At 41.1% G+C, this 14,945-nt stretch overlaps 2 protein-coding genes across 2 annotated transcripts in view; both read left to right on the top strand.

The window, feature by feature from the left end:
* The first annotated feature begins 659 nt into the window (after positions 1–659).
* LOC116992195 (serpin B6-like) lies at positions 660–13,341 on the top strand. The gene is given in 8 exon segments (XM_033051553.2): positions 660–741; positions 1,137–1,314; positions 3,418–3,555; positions 4,178–4,295; positions 4,543–4,652; positions 4,654–4,686; positions 6,650–6,817; positions 7,492–13,341. Coding segments are annotated over 7 exon segments (1,140 nt in total). The 5' UTR covers positions 660–741; positions 1,137–1,146; the 3' UTR covers positions 7,897–13,341.
* The window catches only part of LOC116992155 (leukocyte elastase inhibitor-like), a 90,344-nt gene continuing 76,060 nt past the window's right edge, over positions 662–14,945 (top strand). The window contains exon 1 of the mRNA XM_042778980.1: positions 662–741. The gene's annotated coding sequence lies outside the window, so the exon portion shown is untranslated. The remainder of the gene's footprint in view (positions 742–14,945) is intronic.

Raw genomic sequence — 14,945 nt, 5'->3', positions numbered from 1 at the left:
GGCTGCACGGCTGGGGGAAGGAGGGGAAAGTGAAGGCGCGCTCGGGGCTGTTGGTTCAGATGCTGGGTCGGGAGGTGCTGGTGTTTTCTTTGGCACAGAGCTTGATACAAGAGCATTGGCAAGCTGCCGTGCCGATTGTGTGTCTGCCGGAGAGGGCTGACAGTGATATTTGGAATTTGTGTGGGAGGACCGTGCAGGAAATCCCCAAATTCTGGTGCAAACTCCTCCCGGTGTTTGTGTCTGAAAGGATGCAGCAAATCTGACAGTTCTGCTTTAGGACGTGTAGACATAGCTGCTGTGTGAGTGAAATGTGTGGGGGTGCAGGGTCTGTGAGTCTGAAGAACTTTAACGTGGATTTGCCAGCACAAATCCCTCCAATTTCTAGTTATAATGCAAGGCATTTTATATTTGTTTCTTTTAATATATAATGCCATTAAATTGGAGTGATATGTAAAATTATGTGTAATGTGGGGAAGAAATGTCGTATTTTAATGTAACTGATATTTGCTTGGTATGGCTGGGATTTTAGTTTGGGAAGTCTTGTTGAGGTTTTGTTTGTTTGTTTGTTTGTTTTTTGGTAAGTGCTTGTTGCTGTGACAATGACATTCTTGCTAGTTTGTTTGCTTTTAGACAAAGTCCTTCTTTGCTTTTAGACAAATACGACTCCTCCCAGCCCAGCTGACAGGTTCAAAACCCATTGTGCACACTTAGAAGCGAACTGCAGGTACCACTGAAGGTCTGGTGAGTTACAGAAGTAAGAATTGGAAATTCCACCATTCTGATGTCTGACTTTGGCTCTGGCTGCCCTAAAAAGGCAAATTCTTTTCTGTGTGAAGTCAAGAGAAACTTGTTTCTGGAAGTCCTGAACAAATTGCTGTTGTGCCTGATCACCTCAAAAGGTGTCACACTGTGTAGGTGTGGGATTGAAATCCAGTAGCAGACTTAAAATCCCTGAATTATCTCAGATGTGTAGAATGGGATCTCAGGTGCTTGTGGCACAAAATCAGTCTCCAGTGAGGTGATCATTTTCCAACTTTTGCTGCCTTGTTTACCCTGGGAAATGTAGAAGGTAGAAATAAAACTGTTTTGTATTCAAATGAATTTGATCCATTCTTGTTCTGTGTTTTATGTGCCAGGCTCAGAAACATGGAAAGCCTGTGTGCAGCAAACACTACTTTTGCACTGGAGCTGTTAAGAAAGCTGTGTGAAAAGAAAACGGGACAGAATGTGTTCTTTTCACCATTTAGTATTTCTTCTGCTTTGTCTATGGTTTTGCTGGGTTCCAGAGGTAACACTGAAGTCCAAATAAGAAAGGTAGGTCAAAATTAAGTGAGTGGATGGCCTTTGATTTGAGTATATGAGCAAGGGATGTGTCTTCGAGTCTGTGACGTGCACTTGTGGTAAACTGTGATTGTCATTGTGGTGTGAGAGAGAAGACCGCTTGCTCTGGTGTATATGTAATCAGAACCCATTCTCTGTGTTTTTGTAATGTGAGGTAAGTTCGTTATGAAATTAAGAAGTTCCTGGGATTAGTTTATGGTGGTTTTTTTGGTGACTTTTGAGACTCACCTTCTTTAATCCGCAATTAGGAGGTACCTCGAACTTTTTTATTGATGAATTGGCAGGTACATAACTAATTCTGTTTTTCCTACTTGCTTCGGCTTAAAATCATATGATACATGATCTGAAAATGAAGCAGGCACATAAAAATATTTTTTAAATCCCACTATCTACATTTTAAACTGGTAACTGCAGGTTGATTTACAGTAATTTCACGATTACAAGCCACACCTGATTATAAGCTGCACTGTCGTTCGCAGCGAGGACCTGCGTGCAACAAAGTTGGCAAGTAGTAACAGAATTGCGTGATGGCAGGGTTTACTGGCTCGGCTTGGGGCTGGGCAGGCTCGGCCCGCTTGGGGCTGCCAACAGGGCCAGGTGGCCCAGGCCAGCGCTGCCGTGCGGGGCCGGCTGCCGCTGCTACCACCTCTGGGCTCACTCGCCCTGACCCAGCGCTGCCCCACGGCAGCAGGCAGGCACGGAGCCCCCCGCCTACCCCCCGGGCCACAGGGCTGGCAGGAGGGAACCCCCGCCTCCCCCCTGCCGGCGCTGCTGGCACAGAGCCTGCCTCCAGCGCCGCGCAACAGAGTAACCAATTTGTAACAATCGTACAATCCCAGGTTTTACTGGCAGGTGCTCAGCTTCGCACCCTGGCTGGCACTTCCGGGTTTGGAAATTTCAGAAATTTTTTCATATATTAGCCGCTCCTGAGTGTAAGCCACATTTCCGGGGAGAGATCAAAATTTTAGTCAAAATGGTGTGGCTTATAATCGTGAAATTTCTGTACTCCTTTTCAAAAATTTGCTCATGTAGCAAATATCTCTTGGCATGTGTTTTATGTAGGAAGTGACAATATTAAGTGCAGAATCAGTCATTATGATTTGGATGTTTGCTTCCTTTGCAGAGTGGGAGAGGAGTATAAACTCTTATTTTATTTCTATGTACTTTACAAAAAGTTCTTCAAAAACATAGGTTGTTCCCATAGTTGGAGATATTAAAAATCCATCTGGACACAGTCTTAAGTAGGTGTCCCTGCTTGGGCAGGGCTTTGTAGAATCTCGTCCCCAATGGTCCCTTCCTATCTGAGACATTCTGTGATCCTGTTGCACTTGGGTTGAGGGAAGGAAGATGGGGACTGCTGATTCTGCTGCTCCCTAATTTATGACTTGTGCAACATCTCTCTGTGTCACATATGCCTTGCATGACAAACTCCAGATGAGAGGTGTAGTGCAAAAAATCTTTTGGCTTTAAGTCACAGTATTTAACTTAAAGTAATTTTTGCGCGAAAACAGTGATGCTGAAGCAAGTACAGTAATTTCATGACCATAAGGCGCACTGGACTATAAGGCGCACCCCCTGGGAGTCGGCAAAATTCACAACTTCGTAGATCATATAAGGCGCACCGGACTATAAGGTTCACTTTTTTTTTCAGTGAGGCTCTGGCCCCAGCTCCCCCTGCCCAGTTGCTGGCCGAGGCCCCGCCTCACCCCGGCAGCCATTGGCCCCCGGGCCTGCTTCCACCCGGCAGGGGCGGTGCCATGGGCCCCTGGGCCTGCCTTCACCTGGCAACCATGGGCCCCTGGGACTGCCTGGACCCAGGAGGGGCGGTTCTGCGGGCCCCTGGCCCGCCTTCACCCGGCTGCCGCAGACCTGCTGGTTCCCCCCACAACTCACAACTCTCACTTCTGGTTTGGCAAATTTCCCAAATTTGTACATCATATAAGGCGCACCGGACTATAAGGTGCACTTCCAGGATCGAGGGAAGATTTTAGTCAAAAGGGTGCGCCTTATAGTCGTGAAATTACTGTGTGTTTAGAGCAGTTATGGACACTGCTGTGCATGTTGGTCTTTGTGCAGGTGCTTTCTCTGAACAATGCCCAGGATGCTCACAATGGCTATCAATCCCTTCTGTCTGAAATTAATGATCCAAACACCAAATACATCCTGAGAACTGCAAACCGACTGTATGGAGAAAAGACATTTGAGTTTCTTGCAGTAAGTAGCCATTAAATTTATGACATTTCTTAGGATAATGTACATACTACATTTTTGCTCTGAGGGTGAACGGCAGGGTTTGGGGTTTGCCTTCCAAAGTTTCTGTGCTGACATCCAGTACTGCAATTCATTCTGACAGAGCCTGGTGTCTAAACTTGGTGGAGAACCTCATATAAGTAACTTGTGCTCTGAATGCAGATGTGGTGCTGAGCTGGGTAAAATCCATCAGTCTTTACACTTGAGGGTTCTGTACACCCATTGTATATTTGGCTGTGGGAAAAATGGTTGATGTTCTCTTAGCAAAAGTCTTACAAAAAACCTTAAAATATCATCTGTCATGTCCCTGAAACTCAAAATGAAAACATGAAAGAAAACCCCACATCATTGTCAAATGAAGTGTAGAGGTTTGTAGTGGAGTGCATAAGCCGTAATAATCGTATCAAGTCGTTGTTCAGCAAAGTGATATACATCCTATTAGGAACTCTTCAGCCAGAACTTCAGTGGTTCTGTATGAAGCATGGGAAGGTAAGCTGGCAGATTGCCTTGGGGAATGTAGGGATCATCTGAGTCTGAATGTGAGTAAAATCTCTTGCTGAAAACATGTTGTGAATGTCCCTGTTAGTCATTTATAGAGTCAAGTCAGAAATCCTACCATGCTGGCCTAGAACAGATGGACTTCCTGCATGCTTGGGAGGATGCCAGGAAACAAATCAATGGCTGGGTAGAGGAAAGGACTGAAGGTGAGTGCTTTGCCAAGTGCCCAGTTGTGTTTAATGGCAGCCATGGTTTCGGTAAACACACCTACTTGAGGATGTAGGATTGTGAATTCAAACCACTGAAATTTCAAGCTGTTGCTGTGTCTGGTACTTAATTGTCTTCTCTATTGTGTATTAAATGCATAGTAGATACTCCTTTGGATAGTATTAGATATAATTAGATCCATCCAAACATATTAAATAATGTGGGTATTTTCTTTGTATCCTTAAGGTAAAATTCAGAACGTGTTGGCAGAGGGGATTCTGAATTCTCTGACCAGACTTGTGTTGGTGAATGCCATCTATTTCAAAGGCAACTGGGAAAAACCATTCAGAAAACAAGAGTACCAGAGAAAGGCCATTCCAACTTAGTAAGGTATGATGTGCTAAAATGCTGACAGTACACTGTTAAGTGGATGTAGTGTTAAATGACCACCTTTAAGAAGAAATTACAGTAATTTCACGACTATAAGCCACACTATTTTGACTAAAATTTTGCTCCCAAAGCGGAAATGTGGCTTACATTCAGGAGCAGCCAATATATGAACAAATTTTGGAAATTTCCCAACCCGGGAGTTCGAGCCTGCAGCAACCCTGAACCGAGCCGGAGCCCACCCGGTCCCGGGCAGTGGGTCAGTGGCAGTGCTGCCTGGCCCCGGGCTTCCCGGCGGCACCGACCGGGCATGCCAGTCCCCTGCCTCTCGGTTGCACTGGCGAGTGGGGCTGGGGCCACTCTCCGGTGGCCATCTCGAACAGGGCCAAGCCCCGTGATCCCACGATTCTGTTACTAGTTGGCAACTTTGTGAAAGTTGCACGTGGATCCTCGCTGTGAACGAAAGTGCGGCTTACAATCCGGTGTGGCTTATGTATGGACAAAGACCTAAACGTTGCCGACACACGGAGCTGCAGCTTATAGTCAGGTGCGGCTTCTAATCGTGAAATTACTGTATATTTTTCCGGCAGGGTTACCTTGGATGGGCTGTATGAGACTCTTTATGTCCCCTCCCTGTCCTAGGAACACCCTCTTTGCAGAGCTTCTCTGAATTTTCACAAAAATACTAGAACCTTTCATATAGCACGGACAGGTGTGAAAACTTTTAAATTTAAGTCTTCTTGAGTCATTGCTTCCCCTCTGCATTTCTGCTGGGAGCCAATCCAAAATAAATGGAAAACAAATTTCCTTTGAAGAGCTGTGTTCTCTGCTGTTTTCTTTTTAGAAGTACATCAGTGCTCTTGAGGAAGACTTGGTCCCTGGCATGGGCAGCCATGGCTGCCCCTCAGGATCCCCTGCAGCTCTGGCTTGGCCTCCAGAAGTTTTTAATAGGAACTGGTAATGTGCCTTCCTTAACTCAGCTGCTTGAAGCAAACATTGTGGAAAACTGAAGCCCTCGTCCCATTCTGGAAACCGTCCCTCCCTGCAGTGGTGAAATAAATCCAAGAATGTTTGAAAGTGCTAATACAGCTTTTAAATAAGGGAATGTATCTACTTATTCCAGACTACCTCCAGCAGCATTCAGAGACTGCTGGACTGACATGGTTCCTGACACCTTGCTCTCTCCCTGTGGGAATGTGTTGAAAAATCTGGCAGGAATATGCAGAGGAACTGTTCCATTTTCTATTCCCTGCTTCCCTGCAGCTGTGGAGGCTTAGACCCAGGTTTCAAGATGCAGCACCAACAGGATATAGGGCTGATGAAAAATTTCCTTTTGTGTTGTGGCGGTATATTGTGTGTTGCTGCTGCTCATGGCCAGTTTAGACCTCCTGCTTTACAAAAGGCAGTTGTGGTGATGCCTTAATTTTTTGCTTTTATATTTTTCAGATCAGTACTATTAAGTATAAACAAACTAAAACCCCAATACCTGTCATCCACTGTTCTTTTTATTCTGACAAAACAAATTCTAAGACTGAAACCTAAGCACACCTCACTTTCTCTGGCCCCAGAAAATGTAAACAACAGTGAAGTAGGAGGGGCAAATTGACACAATGGGACTCCATTACCTGAAGGTGTCATTGGACAATTAACCTCTGATATGCAAAAAGACCAAAATTATATCTGTCTGAAAAGCCTTTGACAGTCGTTCATCCATCTTGAGTGTAATTTCTGTGAGACTGCTGCGCTGCCCAAGGTGTACCCTTTGAAGGCATACCTTTATCCTCTAACATTTTTGGCCTCTGTTCTAGGGTAGCCTCTCAAGGCATCATTGGGGCTGCACTCTGTGGTGTGGGATCAGTTCTCTTTGCTCAAATCCTAAAAAGCCCTGAGTAACTTGCTGACTGCTTTGTAGTCTGAGAGCAGCAGAGTAGCTCTGCACTAACTGTTGGCATCTCTTGATTTCTAGAACGAAACCAGACCTCTGCAGATGATGTTCAAGGAGGCAAATTTTAACATGACCTACATTGGGGACTTCCAGACCAAAATCCTTGAGCTGCCCTATGTGGGTAATGAACTGAGCATGATCATCCTGCTCCCTGATGCAATCCAGGATGGATCCACAGGCTTGGAAAGAGTAAGTTGTTGAGCTGAGTGCAAAGCCAGCCTGAATCCTTCCAGGGAAGAAAGTCTGATAGTGCAGAGAGACGTGCAGTTCAGTTCCAGAGCAATGGTGTCGCTGGTGCTCAGGGCCAGCAGAAATGTCCCTCTCCTCCCTGTCCCCAAAGTGACTGCCCCCCTATGTCAGTGCTGCTCAGGCTGCGTGCTGCTCCCTTAGGCAGAGGCTCTGGAGGAAGAGCTGGCCCTGCTCAGGAGCAGAGGTCAGCTGTGGTTGTGGTGAAGGCACAGTATGGTGATGATGGAATGTGGAGAGGGGGATTTTGGGAGGGCTCTTTGGAAGTCCTGTGGCTTGTTCTACAGATCTTGTGTGCTGAGCAGGTGGCAGGGAGTGTGTGGCTCACTGACTGGAAAGAAGCTGACAGGAAAGGGCAGAATCTTTTTTGTGGTGAGGGTAGCAAACAAGTTTGGGCACTTTGGCACTCTGGACAAGGAGTTTCTTACTAAGTTTTCTTGAGTCTTGAATTCCCCTATCAAAATTCAAAGAAAGCCTCCTGAGTATTGATGCTTAACTGGGAAAAAAAAAGATGCATGTTATGTCTATGTGAAGAAACACACAGAAATCACTACTTGGGCTATGTAATGCTGACTCAATTCTCATTGTAATTAAGTAAATTTGGAATTTTTCTTCAGCTGGAAAGAGAACTTACATATGAGAAGCTGATGGGTTGGATCAGGCCTGAAACAATGAAGTCTACAAATGTGAGGGTATCCTTACCCAGATTCAAATTGGAAGAAAATTATAATCTGAAGCCCCTTCTAAGCAGCATGGGAATGCCTGATGCATTTGATTCAGGGAGGGCAGACTTCTCAGGAATCTCATCTGGCAGCGAGCTGGTGCTGTCTGAAGTGATTCACAAGTCCTTTGTGGAAGTCGATGAAGAAGGCACTGAAGCAGCTGCTGCCACAGCTGCAGTGAAGAGGCCGCTCTGTGCACGGAGAGTTCCAGATTTCACTGCTGATCATCCTTTCCTTTTCTTCATCCAGCACAACAAAACTCGCAGCATTTTGTTCTGTGGCAGATTTTGCTGTCCCTAAGGAGCAGATACCTTGGCAGCGTAGGTGCCATGACACAATAAATTTACATATGGCAGAAAACAGAGAAGTGTTAGTCCAACATCTCTGTATCTGAGTAATAATGAAAAGGAAAAAAATACTCGAAGTCTGTACAATGGAAGTATTTAAAAAAACCCAAAACTGTTTAAATATGTGATGTTTTTGACATGAGTCTCTACTGCTTCCCGACCATATTCCTTAAGCTCACAGCTCAGAGGGAGCTACAATTCAATAACAAGTATGTAACTTGTGATATGCTTTGACAAATCTCATCTTAATGTAAAACATTATTGTCATTCTTATCCACAATAAACCTTTGTCACAGAGTTGATAGCAAGTCTGGTTTAACAGCATTTATATTAAATGAAATGTCTGTATTGCACAGAGACCAGTTGTTTTATACAACCAAAGAAAAAAGGCTGAAAAAAATTCTGCATGTTGTTACATGTGTACACATGCACTCACCATCAGACAAGAGTAAAAAAGGCATGACTTGAAGTTACTATAACTTAGAGTTAAGATATAGAACCTGAGATGTAAAATGGAGCCGTGTGCAGCTAAGGAGGAACAATGTGCTATCAGGACTGGTAAAATAAATGCTGTTGCATGAATTATGTATTACTAGTGGATTGTAAATAACACAGGTAAAATAGTTCCTGGATATATTTAGAGGAGAAAGAGAAGTTATCCATTAACAAATTGCTTTTTATAATTACGTATTCTTTAAAAGCATGGGTGTAGACTTCATGAATGGGAATTAATACATAAAGCAGTACTTTTCAGTGTGCCATCTATTTCCACAGACATTTCTATCACATGAATAAGATAATAGAGGGAACCTGCATTAAAAGTTATACAAACAAATATATTAATTAGTGGAACAGAATCTACTTGCTCAATGGCAGTAGATACAATTCTTTCCATTTCTTTCTATTTTCTCCATCTTGAAGTGCTTTATGTACCATTTGTGGAATCACTTCAGAATTTAGACCTCTGTTTGACTTGAAGCATTAGGTTGATAGTACTGCCTATCTCCAGTTTTTTAGCTTGAGGGGAGATAGAGTCATTGTCATCTCAGAGTAACAAACTAGGACACCTGACATGGATGATGTTGTTCAGTTTTGAATCATGAAAATAATTAAAATTGCAATGGAGATTTGGTTAAGTCATTCTTGACTAGAATTGGATTAGAAACAAAATCATAATTACACAGGTGAAATATGGGTACTTCTAAGGAGCCCCAGAAAGAAATAAAAAATATGCAGTGTTATCCAGTACATTAACTAGACCAAGAAAACATGTAACTGACATGAGGAAACTGTTTTAAATCCCATTTCTCTTTGGGCTTTAGGCATCTGACTCAGAGGTTCTCAAAGGTGTCACATTTGTCACAAGACTCACAACACAAAACGCCATCCTGGCCTTTGGCATTTCAATTTCTATTTCGCAACTACTTGTCTAGAGGAAACAGTGTTCAGTCCAGAAATGAGTTATTCAGATTAACTACTCTTTCAGGATGCAAGATGCCCCTATTTGAAATTCATATCTATGCACTCTTCCCCCTTTGTATTTAACTTTTCTGCAACCAGCCCACAAGCAGTGTTGAGTAGTAGATATCTGCGGTCTACCTTCTTAATAGCATCCCTTAAAATCAGTGCAAACATTGACTAGAACCACTCTAAAATATAGGCAGAGGAAACAGTAATGGCTGTCTACTTTGGGTTAGGATGCTTCTCTAAAAGTGAAAATTATTAACAGTCTTTGGATAAAATACAAACGCATTGCCAATTATTAGCATAGTCTTTCTGAGGCTGTCCTGATTTTATTTTTTTCTAGCAAAATATGAATTTATTTTCTGATATGAAATGCCTTAGCTTTTTTTGAATTCAGCTCGTTTGGTTTTTCAATCCCCTATCAGAAGGAAGGCAGATAATATTCTGTGGCATATCTCACAGAGGAGATGTTCAGTTGTCGGAAGCTCCTTGTGAGGACAAAAGGTTATTTTTATCAGTTGCTTCATCAAACAAATAGGGAACAATCTATGAAATTCAGCCTCAGCTGAACCTATGACTCTACAGTGGGAGATTCAGAGAGCAATCTGCACCTTCAGTTCCTGGTTTTTTTTAGAACAACTCCTATGCCACTTGTCAGTTCAGAAAAAACATGTTCACATGTAGAATGTGTCCATCATGCATTACCCATATTATAAGAAAGTACATAGTGCACCAAAATCTCATCTGTCATTTTCTGCGGCTCTAGGGAAGCTACAACAGCAAGTTTTGTATTCCCTGCAATACCTGGAAGCTTAGCAGTTATAAAAAGGTCAGTAGCAAACTCCTGAAAGGATTTTGTTTACTGCTGCCTAGATACCCCATGGGGATTTTATTTTGATAGGTCTGTAAGTAAATTAAATAGTCTATTTGCATACTGTTACAAAAGTGTAAACCTTTTATAGTGTTTAATAAGGATTTACATGATACCATAAACTTGATCTATACCCTCTGCTTGTATAATTGAGACATGCTAGACAAACTGCACTCATGGTAGCAATTTCTTTTGTTATTTATGATTTTGACTTAACACAATTAGTAACGAACATATGTTGTTGTAAAACATTTGGCAATATTCTCCCCTCCCTCACACTTCTAGTGTTAAATCTCATTGAAATTCACTTATTCTATCACTCATGACATTTGTTGAGGCAAACACAGGGAGAGGGGTATAATCACCTGAGAAACCTGTAACCTGAGGAAATGACCTGGTCTTCTATCACCTTTGTTAGGGTTTTATTATTTATCATGGCAGCAACATTGATTTCTGAAGAAGCAATTACAGTGACAAAATTCAATTACAGCAGGAGCTTTCAATTGTAGCTGCAAATTAGCTGTGTAAGTAGAAGTATGAAAACTGGGAGGAAGTGTAGTCTGTTGTTCACTTGATGTTCGATTAATTTAGGGTTTATATCTCAGTCCAGAAAAATTGCATCACAAACTTCCAGCAGCAGAAATTTCAGAACCAGATGATTATATGGCCATGCAAAGATTTATTATTTGTATCAGTGATAAACATAGTTCTCCTCTCGGAGAAGAGAGGAAAAAATCAGTGTAAATCCAGATAATATCAGAAGAGAAAGTGGTCCCAAAAATCAAAACAAAACAACAAAAAAAAATCAGAACTAGATAAAAACACTTTTGTAATACATCAATGGAAGTGACCAGGGAAAAAAAAAAATTGAGAGGAGAAAAAAAGCCCAATAACATTCAACAAACAAGAACTATTGAAAATTATGGGTAAGGCCACTACCTCCAACTATGAATGTAACTCTTACCAGTCTATATTAATAGTATAAGTGGGGTTAAATTATGAGTGCTGCATGGATGTAGACTTACAACAAAGCTTGATGTCTAGGTTTAAAGCAAAGGTGGCAGTCATTAAAAAAATTTGAGCAGTCTTTCAGCTGGTCATAATGTTTTTAGTCTTTGTGAACAGAGGGTCTCTTGATTTCCTTGTGCTTACTCTTTGAATCTCTGATATCGTGGTAATGAGATAATTTCTTATGATATTTCTTATTTGCTGAATGACACAATTTGTGGAGAGTACTCAGAGTGATTTGTGCTATAAAGGTGTCAAATACACCAAGACTATGATTCAGACTCAAAATTACAGATATAACTTTCCAAAATAGTACTAGATTTCTGTTGTTAAATAATTTTTTCACAAATGCCTGCTAAGCCTTTATTTTTACAGAACTGAAGAAAATTCTCCTACCTTCTGGTGATATATTTCTGTTATGTCTCGAAAAGTGCTTCATGCACCTAAGTGCAGCTGTGTGCACTGTAAAATGAATTAAAATGAGTTGCTTGTGTTTCCTGAGATATATAATGTTTGAGATTGAGTCCTCCTACATTTCTGAGTCAAAAGAAAACCTCATTTGGATTTTGTTTTTATAAGATCATTCTGAATACATCAACTGTTTGTTTTATACAAATCCAAAACTGTGGATTTATGCTACTTAAACAAAGTCTCTGATTAGAAACATAGAAAAAATTTAATCTCTTTGTATTTCTAAGCATTCAATTACTCTCATATCAAGGCTGCATCTGGGTGATAAGAGAATTAACTTTATATTTCACAAAGCATATAAAAGCTTAAAAAGTTTGAAGTTTTCTGAAATAAATTAATGTAAAATCCCACGTTAAAAAAGAAAAAGTGAAGAGATCAGTTTTGTTCATTTCCAAATTACCACTGTTACCTAACCACCCTGACTGTTGTTTCAATTACTTTGTATGTTATAGATGTCAAGGGAAAGCAAAAGGGACATGCATTTTTAAACACACACTCTCTCTCTCCTTACTAATGCAATTTTTTAATTCAGCATTTGAGAACATTCTTTGAGCTTATGAAATTCTCTAAAAAGACTGTTTATGAGCTTTCAAGTTTCATCTGCCTTCCTACCTACCTTTATAATCCTCCATAAATGCCATATCATCTATATGTGCAGAAGTGAGAAGTGACTTGAATTAATTAACTGTTAATATTTAGGTGGTCATTGACACCTGATGAAGGTAATATGACCCTCCCATATTTTATGGGAGTAAAAGTTTGTTAAATGCCTGACTGCTTTTCAGGAACTGAAGTGAAGTTGTTACTGGTTGGCACCCACATTTCATTCCTTGTTGAGCACGGAATAGGAAATTTTGAAGGACAAACTGCTTTCAGAATTAGAAGCCATAAAACCTAAAAGAAATGCAAAGTAGTATTGGTGGTGAATGATTCATAAGTGTTTGTTGGACACCATGCCTTCTTCTTCTTTTATTTCTCCTTTTCTCTTAATGTTTTATTACAAGCTTGCCTTTTCTTCCAGGAGTTTGGTTGGCACCCTTTCTTGCCCTTGCTGTGAATGAACACAGGAGATATGTTGAGATTGCTATGGCTAGTCTGAGACAGTGAACCTAAAGAAAAATAAAACATATAAAATATTGGGATTTTTTTTGATTCACAACAGGATTGTGATTAAAAAAAACCCTTCAGCTATTAACTTATCATATCATTGCTTTAAAAACTCATTAAATTCTATCTCAATTCTGCCTTTATCTCGATTGCTTTAGTCAGACAGGGAACTACCATAAACAGGAGTAAGGGAGGAATAAGTTTGAAACTTCAAATCCACAAATAATTTCTTTTTTAGTGGAAATGGTTTTGAAGATGATGTTAAATTTGGAATAATGTAACCTTTATGTTAAGAAACTATGTTCTTATTTTGGTATTGCAAGGTACAGCTGGCTAGAGTCCTGAAATGGCTGAAAAATCCAAGTTTCAGGTTTAACAAAAAATATGTCTTGTTTATAGTTATTACTTGTTTTAGCCTACCTATTACACAAAACAATATACTGAAAGATCAAATGAAAAATAAATTATCCAAAATGACTGGTTCAGCATGTTACTATTTACTCAGGAAATGCCTGCCTGTTGGTTTTTTTCCCCCTTTATTCCCCATTTCCAGAGCAACTGGCAGATTAGAAATATTTTTTCTTTATGTGAGCAAGTCTATAAACTCCTGAAACAATTCTCCAGATGGCAAACTCTTTCCATGTTCACAACACCTCAGTCAGCAAAATTATGATTGTCTGCCTGGTAGAAAAAGGCATTAAGATGTACCAGTGAATAAGGCGGCAGAAAATCATCATCTTACAAGGATCTGCACAGTTATAAATGCCAAAAAATTGATATTTTGATTTGAAAAATGCTTTAAAGATTAAGGAAATGTTTTTGAAACATCCTCCAATGAGTAATGTGAGGGGACTTAAAGCAGATGCTCTTTATGGTGAAATTGTCAGCCTTTGACATACAACTTCTTTATAAAGGGACTGGGGAGGGAGATGGCTGTCCTTTAAAAACAAAAATAAAAAGGGGAAAAAAATTATTAACTTTAGAGTCTCAATCTCTCTAGAATGTATTAGCCTAGAAGATTCACCTGAAATCATAGAAGGCTTACAGTAAAAGAGCTGTAAGACTACTACATACTTTTTCCTCCAAGGAATGTTTGCCTCATGATCACTCAAACCAGAAAGATCTGTGCCATTTCCTGTTTTTTAAGACCATAGCCAAAACAATTTGATGAAATCTGTATGTTTTACAATTATTTCTGAGAAGGTAAAGGGAATCCCATTTGTTCCAGTGTTTCTCCCTTTTTTCCTCTCATCTTTTACCGCCACAGACCTTGCTAGCTATCCATTGCTTCCTGACATACCAGCCTCAATGCCCAAGCCCAGCTCTGTCCATCTCAACACATTCTTGTCTCTCCCATCCTCATGGTTCTGTCTCTTCAAGCCAAAAAGCAGTTTCCTCTCTTAAGCATCTGCTGCCACAGTAGGTTACTCAGGGTGTAGAAGAAACTTCTTGCCTCCTGACAATTCTGACAGAATGAGACAGTGAAGGAGATCCAAGCCTCCTGCCTGCTGCCTTGGGATGAAGAATACAGAGTCCTGCTGACAAGTTGTCACACAGGAGCTGTGCAGGACTGGAGGGCACTTGGTCAGGTTGTCTCTGCACAGAATAATAATCTTCAAGACTGATGTGGTCTCACTGAGTGTTTGCTAACTTTACATTTACAGGTTACTTCCACTCATACAGTCTATACAGGAGAAAGTCCACCAGCGTTACATGTCTCTCAAGTGATAATTTGGACACTACTATCCATGGTAAACAAAGGAGTTTCCCAAAGACCTTAAAAGTATTTTCTCCCATGCAAATATAATTCTGCCTGTTCTGCCAGAGACATTTTCAGTCCTAAATGCAACAGTTCAAAAGAAAAATGGACTTAGATCGAATTCACAGGGGCTTTGGGCACCTTGCCAAGGCTTCTGCGCCCCCTGCCCAGTTTCCAGAGAAGCCAGGGGAATATCCTGGGTTCCCACAACAGACCTGCTTGTGTCCCCATGTGCACAGAGACCAAGAACAGCCCTTCCTAGTCCAGGGGTGCCTGAGCACAGGGCATTTGTCAAATGGGTTCTGTCTGACTGAAGTGCTGG

Source organism: Catharus ustulatus, chromosome 1 (assembly GCF_009819885.2).
Source record: "Catharus ustulatus isolate bCatUst1 chromosome 1, bCatUst1.pri.v2, whole genome shotgun sequence".
Classification (NCBI taxonomy): Eukaryota; Metazoa; Chordata; class Aves; order Passeriformes; family Turdidae; genus Catharus; species Catharus ustulatus.
This window is presented reverse-complemented; position numbering and strand designations above follow the sequence as displayed.